The 19447-nt window shown below is 63.1% G+C and overlaps 1 protein-coding gene across 1 annotated transcript in view; it reads right to left on the bottom strand.

Moving 5' to 3' along the window:
- Positions 1-19447, bottom strand: part of KCNQ1 (potassium voltage-gated channel subfamily Q member 1) — a 191879-nt gene that overhangs the window by 158800 nt on the left and 13632 nt on the right. The window contains exon 2 of the mRNA XM_040970953.1: positions 6584-6674. Coding sequence (XP_040826887.1) covers positions 6584-6674 — 91 coding nt within the window. The remainder of the gene's footprint in view (positions 1-6583; positions 6675-19447) is intronic.

Below are 19447 nucleotides of genomic sequence, written 5' to 3'. Positions count from 1 at the left end.
GGAGGCGCTCTCCGGCCGGGGCCCCACAGGGACAGGCCACACCCTGTGCCCTCTGCCACGTGGCCTCACGCGTGCACAGTTGGCAGCGTGCGGGGCTCCGATGCGTCCCACAAGGCCCCAGCTCACAGGACGCTGGGGGACCATGTCCGCACGCAGCCCGTGGGCAGCAGTTGATGGCTCACGGACTGGGCTTCCGGCCGTGCCCACGTGGGCCTTGTCCTGCTCCTAACCCAGGCTGGCTGAGCTCTGGCTGAGGCATCTGAGGAGTGAAGAAGTGCCCGCACAGGGCTCCCCAGGGCGACGGCGAAGGGCCCCACTGTGGCCCCTGGGGCCTCAGCTCCCAGCCAGGGTGGGAAGGCCTTGGCTTAGCTGAGCCCGGGGGTCCCGGCCTGGGGGGCTGAGGGAGGCTCAGCACACACAAAGACCTGGTCGGCACAGTGTCCCCGCGCTGCCCAGACGCCAGCCTGCAGGTAGCAGTGCAGCCAGGAGCAGCTGGCAGCGGGCAGCATGCTTGGCAGGAGCACAGGGGGCCGGGGCTGGGGCCCAGGGGGCTGAGGAGAGAAGCCCGACTTTGTTCCACAGCAGAGGGGCCCCGGTCCCCGCGGGGTCTCACGTTGTTGCCGGGAGAGTCGAGGGGCGAAGCAGGATCCAGCTGGCGGGAGGGGAGGGTCATGGCGGCCAGGGGAGGAAGCCGCAAGCCATGACCTCATCGCCCAGGCCTCCGGGCGCCCCGCACGCACGGGGCTGTGAGCTGCGGGCAGCCCAGGAGGGTCCCGGGACTTGGGGTGGCGCGGGGCCCGGGGCAGCTTCTTTGGGGGAGCCCTGCAGAGGAGGGCCCCCGCCAGCAGCAGGCCTCGGGGAGACAGGAAAGCCACTTAAACCCGGAACTCGCTTCCGGGACAGGCACACGCGGCACAGAGCCACGGCTGAGCTGCAGCCCTGCACTCCCAGGAAGCACAGGCCAGCGGCCGGCCAGCCGAGCTCAGGCCGCCCCCTCCCCCGCCGCGCCGGACCCCCTCCCCACTCGGCCTTTGCAGACCCACAACCCGGGACCCCTGTGTGGCCTCCCAGCTCCCCAAGGCCGGAGGTGTGGGCCTCTCCAGGGCGCGGCCCACAAGCAAAGGGGCCTGCGGGCTCTCAGGGAAGACATGGTGGGGCCTGACCCTCCCCCATGAATGCCAAGGGGCCCCCACACCCCCAGCCCTTGCTCAGCACCAGGAGGCGGGCCAGAGCGCCTGCGCTGCACGTGACAAGAGCGCCCCCTGGTGCCGCCGCGGCCGGTCAGGCCACCTCTGTCCCTGCCGTCCTTCGGCCGGGGGTCCAGCCCTCACCCCTCCAGGACCCGAGCTCTGGGCCCCGCCACACTGTCCCCGCCCCAGGGCACCCGGCGTCGGGGTCACGGGCCAGGCATCTAGAGGCTGTGAGCTGCAGCAAGGAGGGCACGCCTGCACCACGTCCCCACAGCAGATGCCCCCGCTGCTCCTCCAGGAAACCCCCATGCCTGCAGACCCCTCCCACATGGGCCACCGGCTGCGCCCACCGTGTCACCAACAGTCCTCATGATCGACTCTGAGTGGCCGCTGGCCGCAGCACGACCCCAAGGGCGACATCCGTGAGGGTCGGACTCCTGGCAGGACAGAGGGTGCGGGAGTCTGGAGCCGCACCGGAGTGGGGGGGGGGGGTGCCATGGGACAGCTCTGGGTACCGAGGGCAGGAGGCCCCAACTGGGTGCATGGCCCCAGGGCCCCTGCCTGGGCAGCACTCCGGGATCATGGCACAACCACGCGCCAGGAAGCAAGCAGCAGTTGGGGTGGGGGATTCAGCTGGCCCACCAGGTCACGCACAGGGCCTGCGCCAGGGTCCTGAGGCAGGGTCGGGGGGCATGCAGTGAAGACAGGCAGTGGGGTAAGAGAGGGCACAGAGCGTACGCCCTCTGGGAGCTGCCAGAGCCGGGCCAGAGCTCACTCCAGACATGGGAAGCCCACCCCTGGTTGTGTAGTGAGCACCAGGCGGGGTCACTGTGCCCACATCACAAGGGGAGGCCCCTCCCCAGAGGTGCAGGGTGAGGGGCCAGCCTTCAGTGGCTACAGGTCCAGGAATGACCACCAGGAGGCGCCCGGGCCTCACAGATGCCAGGCCCCGCAGCAGCTGGCGGCCCAGGCATCCTGGGACAGGACTCAGACCAGGACCACAGGGTGGGTCCCAGCACCAGGACTTCAGGATGGGCCCCCAGCACCAGGACCTCGGGGTGGGCTCCCAGCACACCCAGGCCCAGCACAACCCCGGCCCCCAGCACACCCCAGGCCCCCAGCACCAGAACCTCAGGGTGGGCTCCCAGCACACCCAGGCCCCAGCACACCCAGGCCCCAGCACAACACCTCAAGGTGGGCCCCCAGCACACCCGGGCCCCAGCCCCAGGACCTCAGGGCGGGCCTCCAGCACGGACACAGGCCTTAGGGGTGACACAGACACAGGACAGTTCCCATGGCATCAGAGCCATCCACACAAAGGGAGTTCCCTGGGGAGACGGGTGAGGGAGCAACAGGCCCAGATCCGAGCTGCACATGAGCAGAGCAGGCATGGCCAAGCACAGCCAAGCACACGCGCACGCACAATAACATGGATCCACATATATGATCAGAAACATGTATAAGCCTACATGGGCTCAAACACACACAGGCACACACAGAAATTCAACACATGCACACCTTGAACTCACTGTGCAGGACACACACACACCACACCCACACGCCTTCGCACATATACCAAATCCACACACAACCACATCCACACACACAACATCCACACACACACCACATCCACACACACACATCCACACACACACACACCACACACACACACACCACATCCACACACACACACACCACATCCACACACACACACACACACAACACATCCACACACACACACACCACATCCACACACACACACACACACAACACATCCACACACAACCACATCCACACACACACACACACCACATCCACACACACACACACCACATCCACACACACACACACCACATCCACACACACACACACCACATCCACACACACACACATCCACACACACACACACACCACATCCACACACACACACACACCACATCCACACACACACACACACCACATCCACACACACACACACATACACACACACACACACACCACATCCACACACACACCACATCCACACACACACCACATCCACACACACACATCCACACACACACACACCACATCCACACACACACACACCACATCCACACACACACACACCACATCCACACACACACACACCACATCCACACACACACCACATCCACACACACACCACATCCACACACACACACACCACATCCACACACACACACACACACACCACATCCACACACACACACACACCACATCCACACACACACACACCACATCCACACACACACACACCACATCCACACACACACCACATCCACACACACACACACCACATCCACACACACACATCCACACACACACACACACCACATCCACACACACACACACCACATCCACACACACCACATCCACACACACATCCACACACAACCACATCCACACACACACACACCACATCCACACACATCCACACGCACACACCACATCCACATGCCTTCACACACACACCACACACACACACACCACATCCACACGCACACACCACATCCACACGCACACACCACATCCACACACATCCACACGCACACACCACATCCACACACACACACCACATCCACACACATACACACATCCACACGCACACACAACACATCCACACACATCCACACGCACACACCACATCCACATGCCTTCACACACACACATACACACGCCTTCATAAACACAGTGCTCACCACGGGGACAAAGGCACAGTGCTGTGGGCACACAAGCCCATGGCACAAATCACTCACCCATTGCCACGTGTGAGCACACAGGTACCCATTTGCAAAGCTGCACACATGTGTCCCATGGTGTGAACACACCACGCGGTCACAGCCCTTCCGGGCAGTCCCCACACGTGTGCAGCTGCAGACCTGTGGGTGTGCGTCTGTGCCTCTGCTGTTATGTGGACACACACCTGCAGGGCCCCAGGAGGGTGCGACGACATACACTGAACAGGCCGCTGCCACCATGACCCCAGAACCATAGCCTCTGCCCAACAGCGGGGCTGAAGGCCGCCCTGGGCAGCCCAGAGTACCAGGAGAGTACCGCGGAGCCCTGACGAAACATGACAGGACACACACAAGCCCTGGGAGTAGTCCCTGGGGGATTCCCCGCCGTCCCCAGGCCTGACATGGACACTCTGCTGACAGTCCCTGGGGGAGACCCCGCCATCCCCAGGCCTGGTGCGTGCATTGTGCTAATGTAGTCACACACAGCCATGCGACTCCTGACACCCAGAGTCCCAGGGACTCCCCCAGGCCTGGTGCAGCTGCCTCTGCAGCTACTGAGAACCCTAACGTGCTGTGGTCAGCATGAGGCATGGCAGAAGACTTGCTGTGAAATGGACAGAAAACACTCCTCACTGGGCTGGGTGTGATGGCTCAACTAATACTCCACCTGAAAGTGCCAGCAACCACATGAGTACCAGTTCAAATCCTGGTTGCTCCACTTCCCTTCCAGCTCCCTGTTTGTGGCCTGGGAAAGCAGTGAAGGATGGCTCGAAGCCTTGGGACCCTGCATCTGGGTGGGAAAACTAGGGGCCACTCCTGGCTCCTGACCCTCAAAGCTCCAGGCATTGTGACCACTTGGGGAATGGACCAGCAGACAGAAAATCTTTCCCTGTCTCTCCACTCTAAATCTGACTTTCCAATAAAGCTAAATTTTAAAAAACAAACAACCATCTAGGAATTTGCAAAAGGAAAGAAGGGAGAAAAAAAAAGAGAAAGAGAGAAGTGGGGAGGGAGGGAGAGAAGAAGGATAGAAGCAATGAAAGAGGAAGAAAGAAAAAAGAAAAGAAAGTACTCCTTATGCAGTGAGAACAGCCAAAACCACCAACCCACGGCAGGACTCCATCACCCACAGCCCCACCCACTGCAGGACTCCATCACCCACAGCCCCACCCACACAGCACTCCATCACCCACAGCCCCACCCACACAGCACTCCATCACCCACAGCCCCACCCACACAGCACTCCATCACCCACAGCCCCACCCACGGCAGGACTCCATCACCCACAGCCCCACCCACGGCAGGACTCCATCACCCACAGCCCCACCCACGGCAGGACTCCATCACCCACAGCCCCACCCACACAGCACTCCATCACCCACAGCCCCACCCACACAGCACTCCATCACCCACAGCCCCACCCACGGCAGGACTCCATCACCCACAGCCCCACCCACACAGCACTGCATCACCCACAGCCCCACCCACACAGCACTCCATCACCCACAGCCCCTCCCACGGCAGGACTCCATCACCCACAGCCCCACCCACACAGCACTCCATCACCCACAGCCCCACCCACACAGCACTGCATCACCCACAGCCCCACCCACACAGCACTCCATCACCCACAGCCCCACCCACACAGCACTCCATCACCCACAGCCCCTCCCACGGCAGGACTCCATCACCCACAGCCCCTCCCACGGCAGGACTCCATCACCCACAGCCCCACCCACACAGCACTCCATCACCCACAGCCCCACCCACACAGCACTCCATCACCCACAGCCCCACCCACGGCAGGACTCCATCACCCACAGCCCCACCCACAGCACTCCATCACCCACAGCCCCACCCACGGCAGGACTCCATCACCCACAGCCCCACCCACGGCAGGACTCCATCACATTGCCTGCAGGATGTGATCACAAGACCTTTCCCAACATGGATGCTGTGGAATGTAGCTACTCCCCAGAACAAGCTGACACAATAGCACGTGGGAGGAGTAGCTGGCAGGCCCAGCAGTGCTTGGCACAGACACAACGCCGGGACAGGTCCCATGGGGCGCCAAGCACATCACTTGCACCTAGCCTGGCTTCAGGCATGGTGAGGTGGTCCCCAACCCAGCTGCATACTTCACAGGCTCAGAGTCCGTCAAAAAGGGCAGGGTCTTCCAGCATGGATGGACCTATGACCCCAAACCAACAGCCCTGGCGTTCATGACACCATTGCCTATCACAGCCAGCTGGATGGCTCCCATGGGCACCCCACAGCCCTTCGTAGCACCAGAGGTGTGCCTACATGATAAGGGCTGATCTGGCCTCATGACTGCCAGCCCAGGCTCCCTGCCTCGTGGCTCAGATAAGCTGCAGACCGCACAGGGCCGGGGTGTGCCAGCAGCTGGGTGGTCCCACAGGTCTGGAGCTACACCTCGCGCCCACCAACAGGACATCAGGTGACCGCGGGAGGGGACACCTGTGTGCCCCACAAGGGTAAGCCAAGCTTACCTCTGTTAACCACAACCCCACCCTTCCTCCAGGAAGCCCTCCTGCCATACCCTCTCCCCTGTAGCCTGGCGCCTGGAGACCAAGGCAGCAGCAGCCCTCAGGTCCCAGCCCTGTACCCACATACCATCCAGAAGAGGGTGCCCGTGGCCAGGGTGGCATACTGCTCGATGGTGGACAGCACACTGAAGATGAGGCAGATGAGTACAATGAGGAAGCTGCAGGAGACAGGGTGCCGGTCAGTTCATGGCTGCCACGCCCGCCCCCGTGAGCCAACACCCAGCCTCCCTCCCCAGCCACCGGGGCAGACAAGCAGCTGGCCCCCCACTTTCTCCCCAGCACACTGCAGATATGAGGTGACCGGGGCAGCTGTGTCTAGGGGAGTTGTGTCCACAGAGAGCAAGTGGCAAGCATTACAGCCTCCCATCACAGGGACAGAACGTTCCAGATTCACGCAGCCGAGAGAGTGACAGAACGTTCTAGACTCAGTTGTGATGGGCTGTTTCCATGTCCTGAGAACACTGGTTCTAGAGCCAGACGACAGGGCAACGGGTTCATGGGGCAGACCATTCTAGACCCGACAGTAACAAGACTGTCAGACATCTGGGTGTGGGCACACTGTGTGAGCCACGTGTCTCCCTCTGCACACCACGGTTCCCAGGACCCTGGCGCTCAGGGCCCAGCTGCCCCTCCACAGGGCACATCTAAAGGAAGGTGTGGCCAGCCCTGCCAGTGTCAGCTCCCTGGCTGCTCAGCTCTGCTGTGGCCGGCCCTCAATAGACAGCTGTCTGCTGTGATGGCGTCACGGCCAGTCAGCCAGCCGAGGACCCTGGGCTGTCCAGGCTGCCCCAGTCCTCCCCTGCCTGGGGGACAGCCAGCCAGGGCCAGGACAACAAGGGAGCTGCCCCACAGCCCCAGGAATGGGGTCCAAGGTGGTATGCCTGGGCCTGTGCCCACAGCTGCCCACAGCTGCCCAGACACTCCCATAGTTTCTTGCAGGCTCCGTGCTCCCACACCTGGCCTCTCCCTGCCACCTATGCCTCCAGTTCCAAGCTTTCTGGGGGTGACAAACAGCCAGGTTTGCCCTCCGTGGCCTTGCACAGCCCACCCGGGGCCCCCCAGGACCGATGGTGTGTAATGCTGCTCCCCTGTGATTCCTTACCCTCCTGCTGCTGGGACCCAGACCAAAAGCTGCCGTTCCCACCAGCTCCCCATCATGAATGTCCGCCTGCAGGGGTGGACCCTGGTGCCTGCCATGTGCAACATCCACTTCTCACCCGCTCAGTAGGCATGGGGACAGCAACACCACTCCCAGGAGGCCCCTCGGGCTGTGGGCACCCGCCTAGCCCTGCCTGGCCCTGCCTGGCCCTGCCTGGCCTGGGGCCTCAGAAGCTGTCAGGCAGCTCTGACTCCTGACCCTGACTCGGCCCTCACACCACAGTTACCGGGATTTGCACAGGCCGGGGAGTGGCAAGCCTGATGCCATGCCCAGGCCTCTCCCTGGTCCCTGCTGACATCTGTGCCCTCAGCTGCTCTGGGAGCTCAGTGCCCATGCCGATCCAATTGCCCAACAGCCAAGGAGCCCCATGGGAGGTGGCCCTCGGGGACACAGCACCACTGTGCAGGGTGGCCCATCCAGATACTGGCAATCTGGGCCACTGGCCCATGGGGCTTGGCCCCGCGCTGCCCACAGGGCACCTGAAGGCTCAGGCTGCCAGGCCTAATCCTTGACGTGTTTGTTTTGATTTGCAGAGTGGTAAGTCGGATTAGGCACAACACTGCCCGGCCAAGAGGAAGTGCAGGTGCCCTAGGGCAGAAGGTGTCCGCTTGCCAGCTCCCCTGGCCTGCAGGGTGCCCGAGGGTAGGGTGAGCATTGCACAAAGGGAGGTGGCACTCCCACTGCCCCTCCACAGCTTCGGGGACCCCGTGGCAGAGGCCAGCAAATGTGGCCAAGGTCCTCACAGCATGGCCGGCCGGCCCACCATGGAGACATGTCCAAAGCCCCTGTCTAGGGCCCTCTGAGGACTGGGGGCGTCTGCCCTGCCCAAGGAAGCGCCCTTGGGCACCAACGGCCAGTGCTCAAGAGACACGTGGCCCACAGCTCTCCTCAGCAGGAGCAGCGCCAGGAGACGAGGGGAGCATGAGGCTCCAGTGGCCGAGGTGGGCAGCAGGGCAGGTCACCCCCTGGGCCCACTCCAGCAGCGGACGCTGCCCCAAGGTCAGGCCTGTGCCAGGCCAGGCGGGTCCCCAACACCTCATCACTTTATGGCAGTTCAGGAGAGAATCAGAAGCCACCGGCCCGTCTCTACGCTGAGCCTATGGGCCCTGTGTGCTCCAATCGGGGCAGAGCTGGAACTTCAATAAGGCGGCACCAGGATCCTGGCCCTTGGGGAGCCCCCACCCCACAGCTGAGCCCCCAGGCTCAGGCTGTTACAGCCCCTGGCAATGCCAAGGCCCGGGCAAGACAGGCTGCGCTGCCCACTCCGGATTGTCCACCGCCAGCGGCCAGGAAGGTGCTCCCACGTCCAGGGACAATGGCTTCCCTGTTCGTCTCGGCCACAAAGCCACTTCAGCTGCTGTGACCGCAGGGCCTGGGGGCCAGCCAGTCCAGGGGAGAGCCTTATCGGACATCGGCCGCTATCTGCAGGGGCCCTGGCTGGGCTGAGGTGACCTTGCTGTGAGGACTCCTGGATGGGGGAAGGTGAAGTGGAGTGGGCCGCTCTGGGAGGCGGGGCCGGGACACCCCGCTGCCCGGCCACCTGCAGGAACCGTGCCTGGCACCGCTGTCCGGCTGAGTCACGTAGGGGCCGATACAGGCCCCGTGCTGCACACTGGATCTGATACAGAAGGTCACGCCAGCGGTTTGGTCCAGGAGACTGGCAGCATTCGGAAGGGCAGGGTCCAGCCCCGGAGCTGGTGAGGATCGGGCTGGATGCCCTGGCTGTGGCCTGGAAGCCGGGGACACGGGCTGGGGATGCTGTGTGTGAGCCCACAGCTGACCTCACCATGGAGTCGGGCCCGAGCTGCCTGTCCCTGGGGCGGCTGGTGAGCCCTGCCTTCCACCAGCAGAGGCCCACCCCAGGCAGAGCAGGCTGGGGTGCAGTCTGCCAGCCACCATGGGTTCCTAGGGATTTCAAATAGCCCCGCTGCAGCTGCCTGTCGCATGTCCCAAGCCCGGGCTGGACATTAGCAGCCCCGAGGTCATTCACCTGTCCCACACGGCTGGGCACCCGAGTGGGAATCAGCCAGGCAGGCATCTGCAGGTGCGAGCAAGACCACGGCCTCCCAGGGGTATACTCAGCCCACACCATCCTAGGAGCTGGGCCACAGACGTGTCAGACCTCCAGGTGAGCTCCAGCTGGCCCGAGGCCCCAAGTACACGAGGTTACAGCCACCCAGAGGACCCAACATGTGGGTAGGGAGACCAGGCTGCGGCCCTGGGGCCATGTCCTGTGACCTCAGGGACGAGGCCCATTCTCAAGCACAAACAGCCCCCTCCCCGCCCCATGGTGAGTCCATGGTCCTTCCCAGGCAGCTGGCAAACCAAGCACCCAACCACAGAGGGTCCACCCAGCCTGCAGCACCCAGTGTGGGCGGCCTGGCCTACAGGGCTTCCACGGACCACCCACCCCCAATGGTCTGCTTCCTCCCCACAGAGCCTTCCGGGGTGACGTCTTGTGAGTGGTAGGAGCAAGGTGGCTGCAGTTTGGTTTCACCCCATGCACCCCAGGCTGGAGCTGTGGCTCAAGTTGGGCGCCAGCCTTTCCCGCATGGGGATCTGGGCTCTCAGCCATGTTCCCCAAGACGCTGGGTTTACCCCAGACCTGCCCAGGGCAGTAACCTGGGAACTCCTAGGTCAAACACCCAAAGCCCACACGGCCCAATGATGACTACAAGCCACCTTCCCCAGCAAGTGTGCTCAGCCCGGCTCCAGCCAATGTCCCTCTGCTGGGCCGACACTGAGCCAGGCTGAACTGGGGAGCTCAGGGCTGTCGCCTCCTCCATGCAGGCCTCCAGTGTGTGAGCAGCACTGCCCCACCTTCACCTCCCTTGCACTGGGCCACAGCTAGTCGGGGAAGTCAGTCCCTGGGACCACTGACCCCAGGGACCACACCTCACCTCTCCCCCTGCCCAGCGCCCAGCAAGGCTGAGAGTTCCCTGGGCGCTGAGGCCTCCCAGGAAGTCACTGGCTGGGGCACTTCAGGGTTGGCACAGTCGATACCCAAGGCCCGGACCTGTTCCCCCTGCACTCAGAGATGGGCAAGTAGTCAGGGCCATCGCTGGACCCTGTAGTTCTCCAGGCTGCGGAGCCGAGCTGGCCAAGTTCAAGACTCGGAGCCCACAAGGCAGGGGCAAGCCAGGGCCCTTACCTGGACTCATCCCACCCAGGGGGTCACACATCCCCCCAGGGTCCTCACTCCAGCCCAGCAGAGCAGCTCCATGAGGGCCAATGGGGAGGGCGACCCCTGCCACGGCCCTGTGTACCCACAGCCAAAGCCTGTTGGGGGTGCCGGAGGGAACGGTCCTCCCAGGCCCAGCAGGAGGGCAGGGGCAGAGTCAGAACTGAGAGGTTGGCCGTGACTCCGGTCTGACACTCTTGTGGGCCGGCGGGGAAGTGCTTCAAGTATGGCTGGGCACCCACCTCTCCCGGCAAGCTGGGAATGGCCACGCCCAATAAAATGTTACCAACCGAAACGGGCAGTGGGCATGGCTGTGTCCCCATAAAGCGTTATCAACAATATGGGCACGAGTGTGGCTGTGTCCCCATAACTTTATAGGGAGAAAGAGGCTCTGGGTGAGGGTGGGTAATCCCTGGGCTGTGGCAGGTGCACAGAGGGGCTGCCCACGTGCTGGGCTGAGTAGGAGCCCCCAGCTCCCAGAACTGGGAGAGCTCTCTCGGCACCAAGTTCTCAGGTGAGACACGGCAGGGTCCACTCGGGAGCTGGGAGCCACGCCTGCAGACACCACGGCGGCTCACACTTTTCCTCCATCCACCCCAGGAGCGCGTCCAACCCTCTCCTGCAGAAGCGGGAGGCTGCTCTTGGCCGCCCGGGGAACCCTCCCTCCCTCCCTCCAGCATAGTGGGCACACACAGGCCACGGGAGCGCCCAGAAGAGGCTGGAGGCTGCCCGGCTCCACCGCTGCCCGCGCAGAACATGAGGCCACGATAAGCTAGCCCGCAGAGGGTATATTTAGAAGGTGCCGGAACAATGAAGGACAACAACCCATGAGCAGAGCTTATCTGCGTGAGGTCCCATGCTGTCCTCCGTGGAGGGACACTACACTCCCCCACCCCCACGGGAACTGCTCTGGGCCCCTCAGACACCGGTGGGGACAACCTCAGGCCAGGGCCCCGCCTGCCTGGCCCGGAAACCCCCTCCACGGCCCACCACAGACACAGCCTCCTTCCGTGGTGGCCTTGGCCCCCAGGGGCAGCTGGGACAAACACAGCCAGGGTCATTCACCAGAGGGACAGTAGCAGTGGCCAGGGGCCTCCCCTCAACGTCCCCGCCTTCCTCCTAGCCCCGCTCCCTTCGGCCATGGATGATGGGAGAGCAGCCACCAGGTCATTTCCCAGCCCACGCTGGCCATGCCCCTCCCAGCAGGCCACATGCCCGCCGCACTGCTGGGGGCGTTTTGCAGCCACAGCAGGCGCTTCCCCAGCCTGGAGCCTCAGGGGCCACACTCGGCCGCCCAAGGCACTCGCAAGCTGAGCAAAGGTGAAGACAGAAGGGCCACCTTGGTACCAGGAGCTGCAAAATCTCCATGCCTGCTTGTCACTGTGAGATCTTTGAGGATCACGTACACGCACGCACACACACACGTGCACACACGCTCTCACACGCACGCACACGTGCACACATGCTCTCACACGCACACACATGCACACATGCTCTCACACATGTGCACACATGCTCTCACATGCACACACGCTCTCACACGCTCACACGCGCACACACAATGCATACTCTCCCACATACCCACACATTCTCTCTGTCTCTCACACACACCACCGTCACAGGTGTCCATTCAGATGGCCGTTCGTTACAGCGTCAGGGCTGTGGCCTAGGAGGTTAAGCCTCTGCCTGCAGTGCCGGCAGTGCTGTGGAGCACCTTCTGTGCTGCCCCACCTGTGCTGTCCCTATCAGAGCAGCGGGGGTCACATGCTTGCAGCCCTGTCCACATTGTGGGCGACCTGGCTTCCAGCTAGCCCAGCCCTGGCTCTGGCGACCATCCAGGGAGTCGACTTCTGCTCCCCCTCAGCTTTCTAACTTTGCCTTTCAAAGAAGCAATCTTTCAAAAACAGACACCCATTACTCAGACAAAAAGTGGAGGCTCAAAAACTCCAACCCACCCCCGTCGAATCTGACTCAATGCAGTCCTGCCTGGGGTGGCACAGGTGGTCCACAGGGTGAGGGTCCACACATGGGCGGGAGGCCAAACCACGCCTGTGCCCTCCTAAAGGCACGCAGTGTGACAGCCAGCTAGACCACACGGCACAGTCTGTCACCCCTGGGTCAGCCCCAGCAGCCCCCACAACCTGCATATGCGTAAACACAGCTCCCAGGGGGGCCAGACCCCAGAGTGTACGGCACAGGCTGCCCCGAGACTCCAGCAGCCATCACTGAGCAGGGCAGCGTTCCCCACAAGACCTGGGTCTCTGCATTCTGTTGGCCCCCAACAAGAAGGCTGCTTCTGGCCTCCCAGGCCCAGAGCTGGCCATGCCCTGCCCACAGGCATGGCCATGCCTGGAAGGTCGGGGCACTGGGAGGCGGGCAGAGGCTGCAAGAGAAGCAGGGATGTGGGTGGGTGGAGCACAGGAAGCCAGCACGGGACGTTCCCAGCTGCCCACCAGGACACCGCCTTCCTGCTGGTGACCCCCCAAACCCGGCCCTGTCCCCTCCATGCGTGACCTGTGGCATCCCAAGAGTCACCGGCCCACAGTCCCCATGGCTGCTGCCCAGGCCACAGTGTATATTTTCCTGCGGTCACTGGGTCCCCGATGGGGCTCTGCCCTGAGCCGAGTCCACCAGCCTACAGCGCTAGCCTGCAGGCCCCGGGGCAGCCCCGCCACACACCTGGTACTGAGCTGCCCTGGCAGGAATGCCCATTTCCGGTCCCAGCAGCTGCCCCCACCAGCCTTCTCTGCACACTTCCTCCTGCTTAGGGAGCTGCTGGAGGGGGCTGCAGACTGCTCAGCCCCTCCTTGCCTGGGCTCAAAGGGCAGCCTTCACCACAGGATGGGGCAGCGGCTCACCAGGGCCAGGACGCTGCAGCCCGGCGAAGGGCAGCGGCCACCGCTCGCCCAACCTCAGCGTACATCCCTTGCTGGCTACTGTGCAAACAGGAACCTCTCACGCAACCAGGACCTTCCCACTCAATTAAAAATACACTGAGACCCCACCGAAGCCCACTGGCACCAGCCCAGGGAGTGCGCCATGGGTACCTGGTGCCATGGGTGCTGCAGAAATGCCCACAGGTGCCACAGGACCATCAGGAGGTAGACACACACACGAGCAGCTAAGGTAGAGGGGAGTGGGTCGGGAGGCAAGCAGGGTACCGCGGCCAGGGTTAGGGTCCCAGCGCAGCAGGTGTGTGACACCCACCACTGCGCCCCCGGCCAGCTCCCCGGGTGCCGCCCGCTGGGAGGCGGTCAGCAGGGCTCTTTCTGGGCCCCACTACAGAGAGGGCCAGCAAAAAGCCACGAAGGTTCGGCCCCCAGAGTAGCCATCCCAGTAAAGGGGACGCTGCAATACAGGAGCTGGGTCTGTCACCTCCTGCCCGGGGCTGCCCCACGCTGTGGTCCGTGGTCCGACCCACGCCTGGATCCGTCACCTCCCACCCAGGGCTGCCCCACGCTGAGGCCCGTGGTCCGACCCACGCCTGGATCCGTCACCTCCTGCCCGGGGCTGCCCCACGCTGCGGCCCGTGGTCTGACCCACGCCTGGGTCTGTCACCTCCCACCCAGGGCTGCCCCACACTGCGGCCCGTGGTCCGACCCACGCCTGGATCCGTCACCTCCCACCCAGGGCTGCCCCACACTGCGGCCCGTGGTCCGACCCACGCCTGGGTCTGTCCTGCCCCATGCTGCGGCCCGTGGTCCGACCCACGCCTGGGTCTGTCACCTCCCACCCAGGGCTGCCCCACGCTGCGGCCTGTGGTCCGACCCATGCCTGGGTCTGTCCTGCCCCGTGCTGCCCCACGCTGTGGCCCCTGGTCTGACTGACGCCTGGGTCCTCTCCCGATGCCAGGGCTGCCGCTGAGGAAGCGAGGGGCAGGACATGCAGCCATGGCAACGCCCACCCGGCAGAGCCTGCCCTGCTGGGCTCTTCCTGCATCGCTTCCTGCCCGTGGCCCGAGCAGCGAGTGCTTCCTCCACTGTGCCCACCCACCTAGAGGGGCCTGCGCTGAGGGGGTGGAGAGCCCAGGCGGTCCCTTCTTTAGGGTCGGGCCCAGCTGGGATGCACGCAGCTTGTATGTCGGGGTCACCTCAAGTCACACCTCCCTCCAAGGCCTTCCAAGCTGTCCCGGCTGACGGCCAGGCACTGGGCGCCCCTATCACACACGACCCCACGGGCCACACCTGTTCTGCTGAGCCACAGGCATGGCCATCATCACTGAGGACCCCGAGCCTCAAAGCCCAGCCAGGCCCCACAGCTCCGTCAGGCTGCACAACGCCCATGCTTGCGTATATGTACCTGGCACGCGTGGCGCATGTGGGTGGCATGCAGGCCTTGCCAACAGGAGCTGCAGTGTTGGGAGGCCCAGCATGGCAGCACCCCGACCGCGGAGCCCTGGCCGAGCCCCAGAGATCCAGGCTCCACTGGGGCTGTTCCTGGCCCTGCAAACAGGCTCCGTCCTCCCGGCCCCTGCAGCTCGATGGCATGTGTGCAGTGACCAGGTCCCCCGATCCCAGCTCCCGTGCCAGCACTGCCAGAATAAGCCAGCCTCACCCGCCCCAACTCTGTCTTTCCGGGACAGGTCAAAGGGCAGGCCATGGACAAGGCCTCCTGGGAAAAGTCAGACGCTTCTGCTGCAGCCACAGAGGCTGAGGTTGGAAACGTGCGACAGGGCATGAGCGTGCAACAGGATGCAACTCCACAGCCGCAGGGGAGACAAGGCGACAATGCGGCCGGGAACGGGATGGCGACGAGCCGCAATGTCACGAGACACAGCCTAAGCGGTCAAACCTTCCGGAGTCTACGCCGTGAGGGACTGGGGGAAGCGAGGAATCCAAGCTCAGCGCTGGGAGGGAGGGCGGGAGTTCCAGAGAAGGGGGCAGGAATCAACAAATGCAGGCGGAAGAGACCAAGGAGCCCACGTCACTGCGGGGAAAGGTGAGCGAAGCAGAGCAGTCCATGCTGGAGGAAGTCCAACCAGTGACGTCGGAGAGCCGCGTGGGGACAGCCCAGCCACGCAGACAGCCGGAGAGCCGCGTGGGGACAGCCCAGCCATGCAGAAACAGGGCGAGCAGAAAGCACCAACAGTCAGATGGAACAGACAGGTTCCCAGGAGCACAAAAGTCAAAGAGAACTCCAAGGAGGAAAGGGGATGGCTCAGAGTGGGGATGGGTCAGGGAGGGGATGGGTCAGGGTGGGGATGGGTCAGAGCGGGGATGGGTCTGGGTGGGGATGGGTCAGAGCGGGGATGGGTCAGGGAGGGGATGGGTCAGAGCGGGGATGGGTCAGGGCCGGGATGGGTCAGAGCGGGGATGGGTCAGGGCCGGGATGGGTCAGACGGGTCGGACAGTCACTCATCTGAAGGCTTCCTGAAGCAGGCGGCCTGGACTTGACGGTCTGCGGGAATGCCCAGTGCACGCTGGACGTGCTGGAGTTTGGCCTGGGCAACTAGCACGTGTTGCAGAGGCTGCGTCCAGCATGCAGCTCTAGTTTCTGGTCCCACTGCTTGCTGACTCACGCCTTGGGTAGCAACAGTGATGGCATGAGCAGCTGGGGGACCTGACAGGCCAGGGCGAGCCCTCCTTCTCCCCGACTCCCTCTCAGAGCAGTGAGCGCGGCCAGTCCTCGGCTGTGACATCTGTCCTTCAACCTGCCCCAAACCGCAGAGCAGGAAAGGCTGGCTCCTTTAGCTGTGTCTTTGTAACAATATTTTTGTAAAGAGACAGACACAGAGATTGTCACCCACTGATCCACTCCCCAGAGAGCCATAAAGTGAATAGGACATAAGAAAGTGCAACACAGCCACAGCTGGGGCAGCAATGACTTCACAGGGCTAGGACATCAGAGCTACCGACGGCAGCGCCTAGGCAGCCCCGCCAGAGGCACTGCGACGCTCTTCGCAGAGACAGAAAAGCGCAAAGGCCGGGCCTGAAGGGGGAGAAGCAGTCAGAGGTCTCCACTTGGATTCCAGCGCTGACGCGAAAGCCGAGGTCACCTGAGCAGCCTGGTGCTGGAATGCAGGCGGCCGTGCAGGTTGGGCGGGACAGAGCGCCTAGCGGGCCCGGCACGCAAGCTGAGATGACTCTCGAGTAGGCCACCCGATGAGAATGGGACAAATTTTCCAAAAATGTGGCTGGGGAGGCCGGGCATCCGCATGCAAGACAATGAGCTTGGAATATTTCCTGACCTGGCACAAAGGTCAACGTGTGCCAAAGGCCAAAGGCATGGACTCCTGAAAAGAAGGAAAAAAAGGAGGAGGGGTGCCTTACAGTGGTCTAGCAGCTAAAGTCCTCACCTTGAACGCGCCGGGATCCCATATGGGCGCCGGTTCTAATCCCGGTGGCCCCACTTCCCATCCAGCTCCCTGCCTGTGGCCTGGGAAGGCAGTCGAGGACGGCCCAAAGCCTTGGGACCCTGCACCCGCGTGGGAGACCCAGAAAAGGCTCCTGGCTCCTGCCTTTGGATCAGCTCAGCACTGGCCATTGTGACCACTTGGAGAGTGAACCAGCGGATGGAAGATCTTTCTGTTTCTCCTCTCCGTAAATCCAACTTTCCAATAAAAATATCTTTAAAAAAATAATGAAAAAAAACAAAGAGGAAAAAGCTTGGTGACTCCAGATTGCATACAAGCCCAGAGCGGTGGCCGACAGAACGCAGACAGGTGGGAGAAGGTTCCCAGTAGGCGCCTCACCTACTGCGGCCTAGGTGGGCCCTGAGACACGGCAGGAGCCAAGTTCACGGGAAGTGATGGGGGTGGGGTGGCCAATGGGGACAGAGCCAGGGCCACATGAGATGGAGTGTCTTGGAGATGTGGCTGGTGAAGGAATATGGCCCGCAGGTGCCCCAAGACGCCGAGTGCCTCAGTGCGAGAGCTGGTCACACACGGGCGGAGGGCAGACGTGGGCCGCACAGGTCCTGTACGGGGCAGGGCCGCAGCTCTCCCTGACGAGCCCAGGGCTGCCCTGGCCCCTGGGGCTGAGGAGCATCAAGCTGCAGGTGACTGAGACCCACCCACAGGGGCCCACTCCCTAACAGGTGTGTGCAGTATCAACCCAGTGACTGTGGAGGTGGCAGGGGCGTGGAGTAAGGCCACAGTGCCGGACTGGGCTCAGTGAGGCCTCAGTGCCCTGCTCCTCAGAAACCTCATCACACAAGGAAAAGGTCCCGGGTGGAAGGCAGCCCGCAGCGGGGCCTCCACAGGACCGCCTGGGGATGGGATCATGGTGAGCTCAGGAGTGTGGTCTGTTGACGTGAGTCGCTCCCACCGGGAAGCTGCAATGCCATGTCAGGCCGCTGGCAGCTGGGCGCTCTGCTTTCTATTGTTTTGCACACACGGTGCTACAAAAGTCTCCCAAGGGACGTGCTGAAGAGGTGAGTTTTTCTTCGGTGCCAGCGGTTTGCAATCCGTGCTCACCGCTCTTCCCGGTACTCCTGCCTGTAAGCCTTCCTTGTTGGAAAGGGCAGCAGCAAAGGAACAGAGAGGATGAGCTCGCCCAGCCACCGGCTCAGCACTCAAATGGCCACAGCAGCCAGCCGGGCCAGGTTTGGGCCAGGACCCAGAGGCAGCCAGCTTAGTCTCCCGTGCGGTGCAGGGCCACGCACTCGGGCCACCTTGCTGCCTCCTAGGGTGTGTTAGCAGGGAGTCGGACAAGAAGTAGAGCTGGATGTGATGTGGATTCCACAGCAGCTGCATAACATACTGTACCACAGCAGAGCCCCCCTGCAAAGGCGCTTGTTAGAGACCCCTCGTGCGTGCAGGCACAGAAACACAGCATGTGTGGGGGCCACCAGACATGCGACCCAGCTTGGTCAGCAGGGAAGGCCCAGGAGCCATAGCGAGCACCCCAGACCCCAGTCATGGCTCTTTGATGACATGGCAAAGTTCAGGACTGGGGCAAGCAGCGCCTGGAGCAACCTGGGTGCGGGTGGCGAGGCTTGAAGAGGGGCGGGGCCAGAAGGGCCACGAAGGCACAGAGTCAGCCCCATCAGGGTGAAGCAAGCAACGACCCACAGCCCCAAGACTCACCCCATGAAGTCAAGTCAGTACTTATTGGGGCCCACACCACTTCCCACCCAGCTCCCTGCTGACACACCCCAGGAGGCAGCCTGGGCTGCCCACAACCCATCTCACAGCACGTGCCAGCCCCACTTCCCACCCAGCTCCCTGCTGACACACCCCAGGAGGCAGCCTGGGCTGCCCACAACCCATCTCACAGCACGTGCCAGCCCCACTTCCCACCCAGCTCCCTGCTGACACACCCCAGGAGGCAGCCTGGGCTGCCCACAACCCATCTCACAGCACGTGCCAGCCCCACTTCCCACCCAGCTCCCTGCTGACACACCCCAGGAGGCAGCCTGGGCTGCCCACAACCCATCTCACAGCACGTGCCAGCCCCACTTCCCACCCAGCTCCCTGCTGACACACCCCAGGAGGCAGCCTGGGCTGCCCACAACCCATCTCACAGCACGTGCCAGCCCCACTTCCCACCCAGCTCCCTGCTGACACACCCGGGAGGTGGCGGGTGGCTGCCCACAGCCCATGTCACAGCACGTGCCAGCCCCACTTCCCATCCAGCTCCCTGCTAACACAC

Source organism: Ochotona curzoniae, unplaced genomic scaffold (assembly GCF_017591425.1).
Source record: "Ochotona curzoniae isolate NIBS_2020 unplaced genomic scaffold, NIBS_Ocur_1.0 scaffold_4937, whole genome shotgun sequence".
Lineage (NCBI taxonomy): Eukaryota > Metazoa > Chordata > Mammalia > Lagomorpha > Ochotonidae > Ochotona > Ochotona curzoniae.
This window is presented reverse-complemented; position numbering and strand designations above follow the sequence as displayed.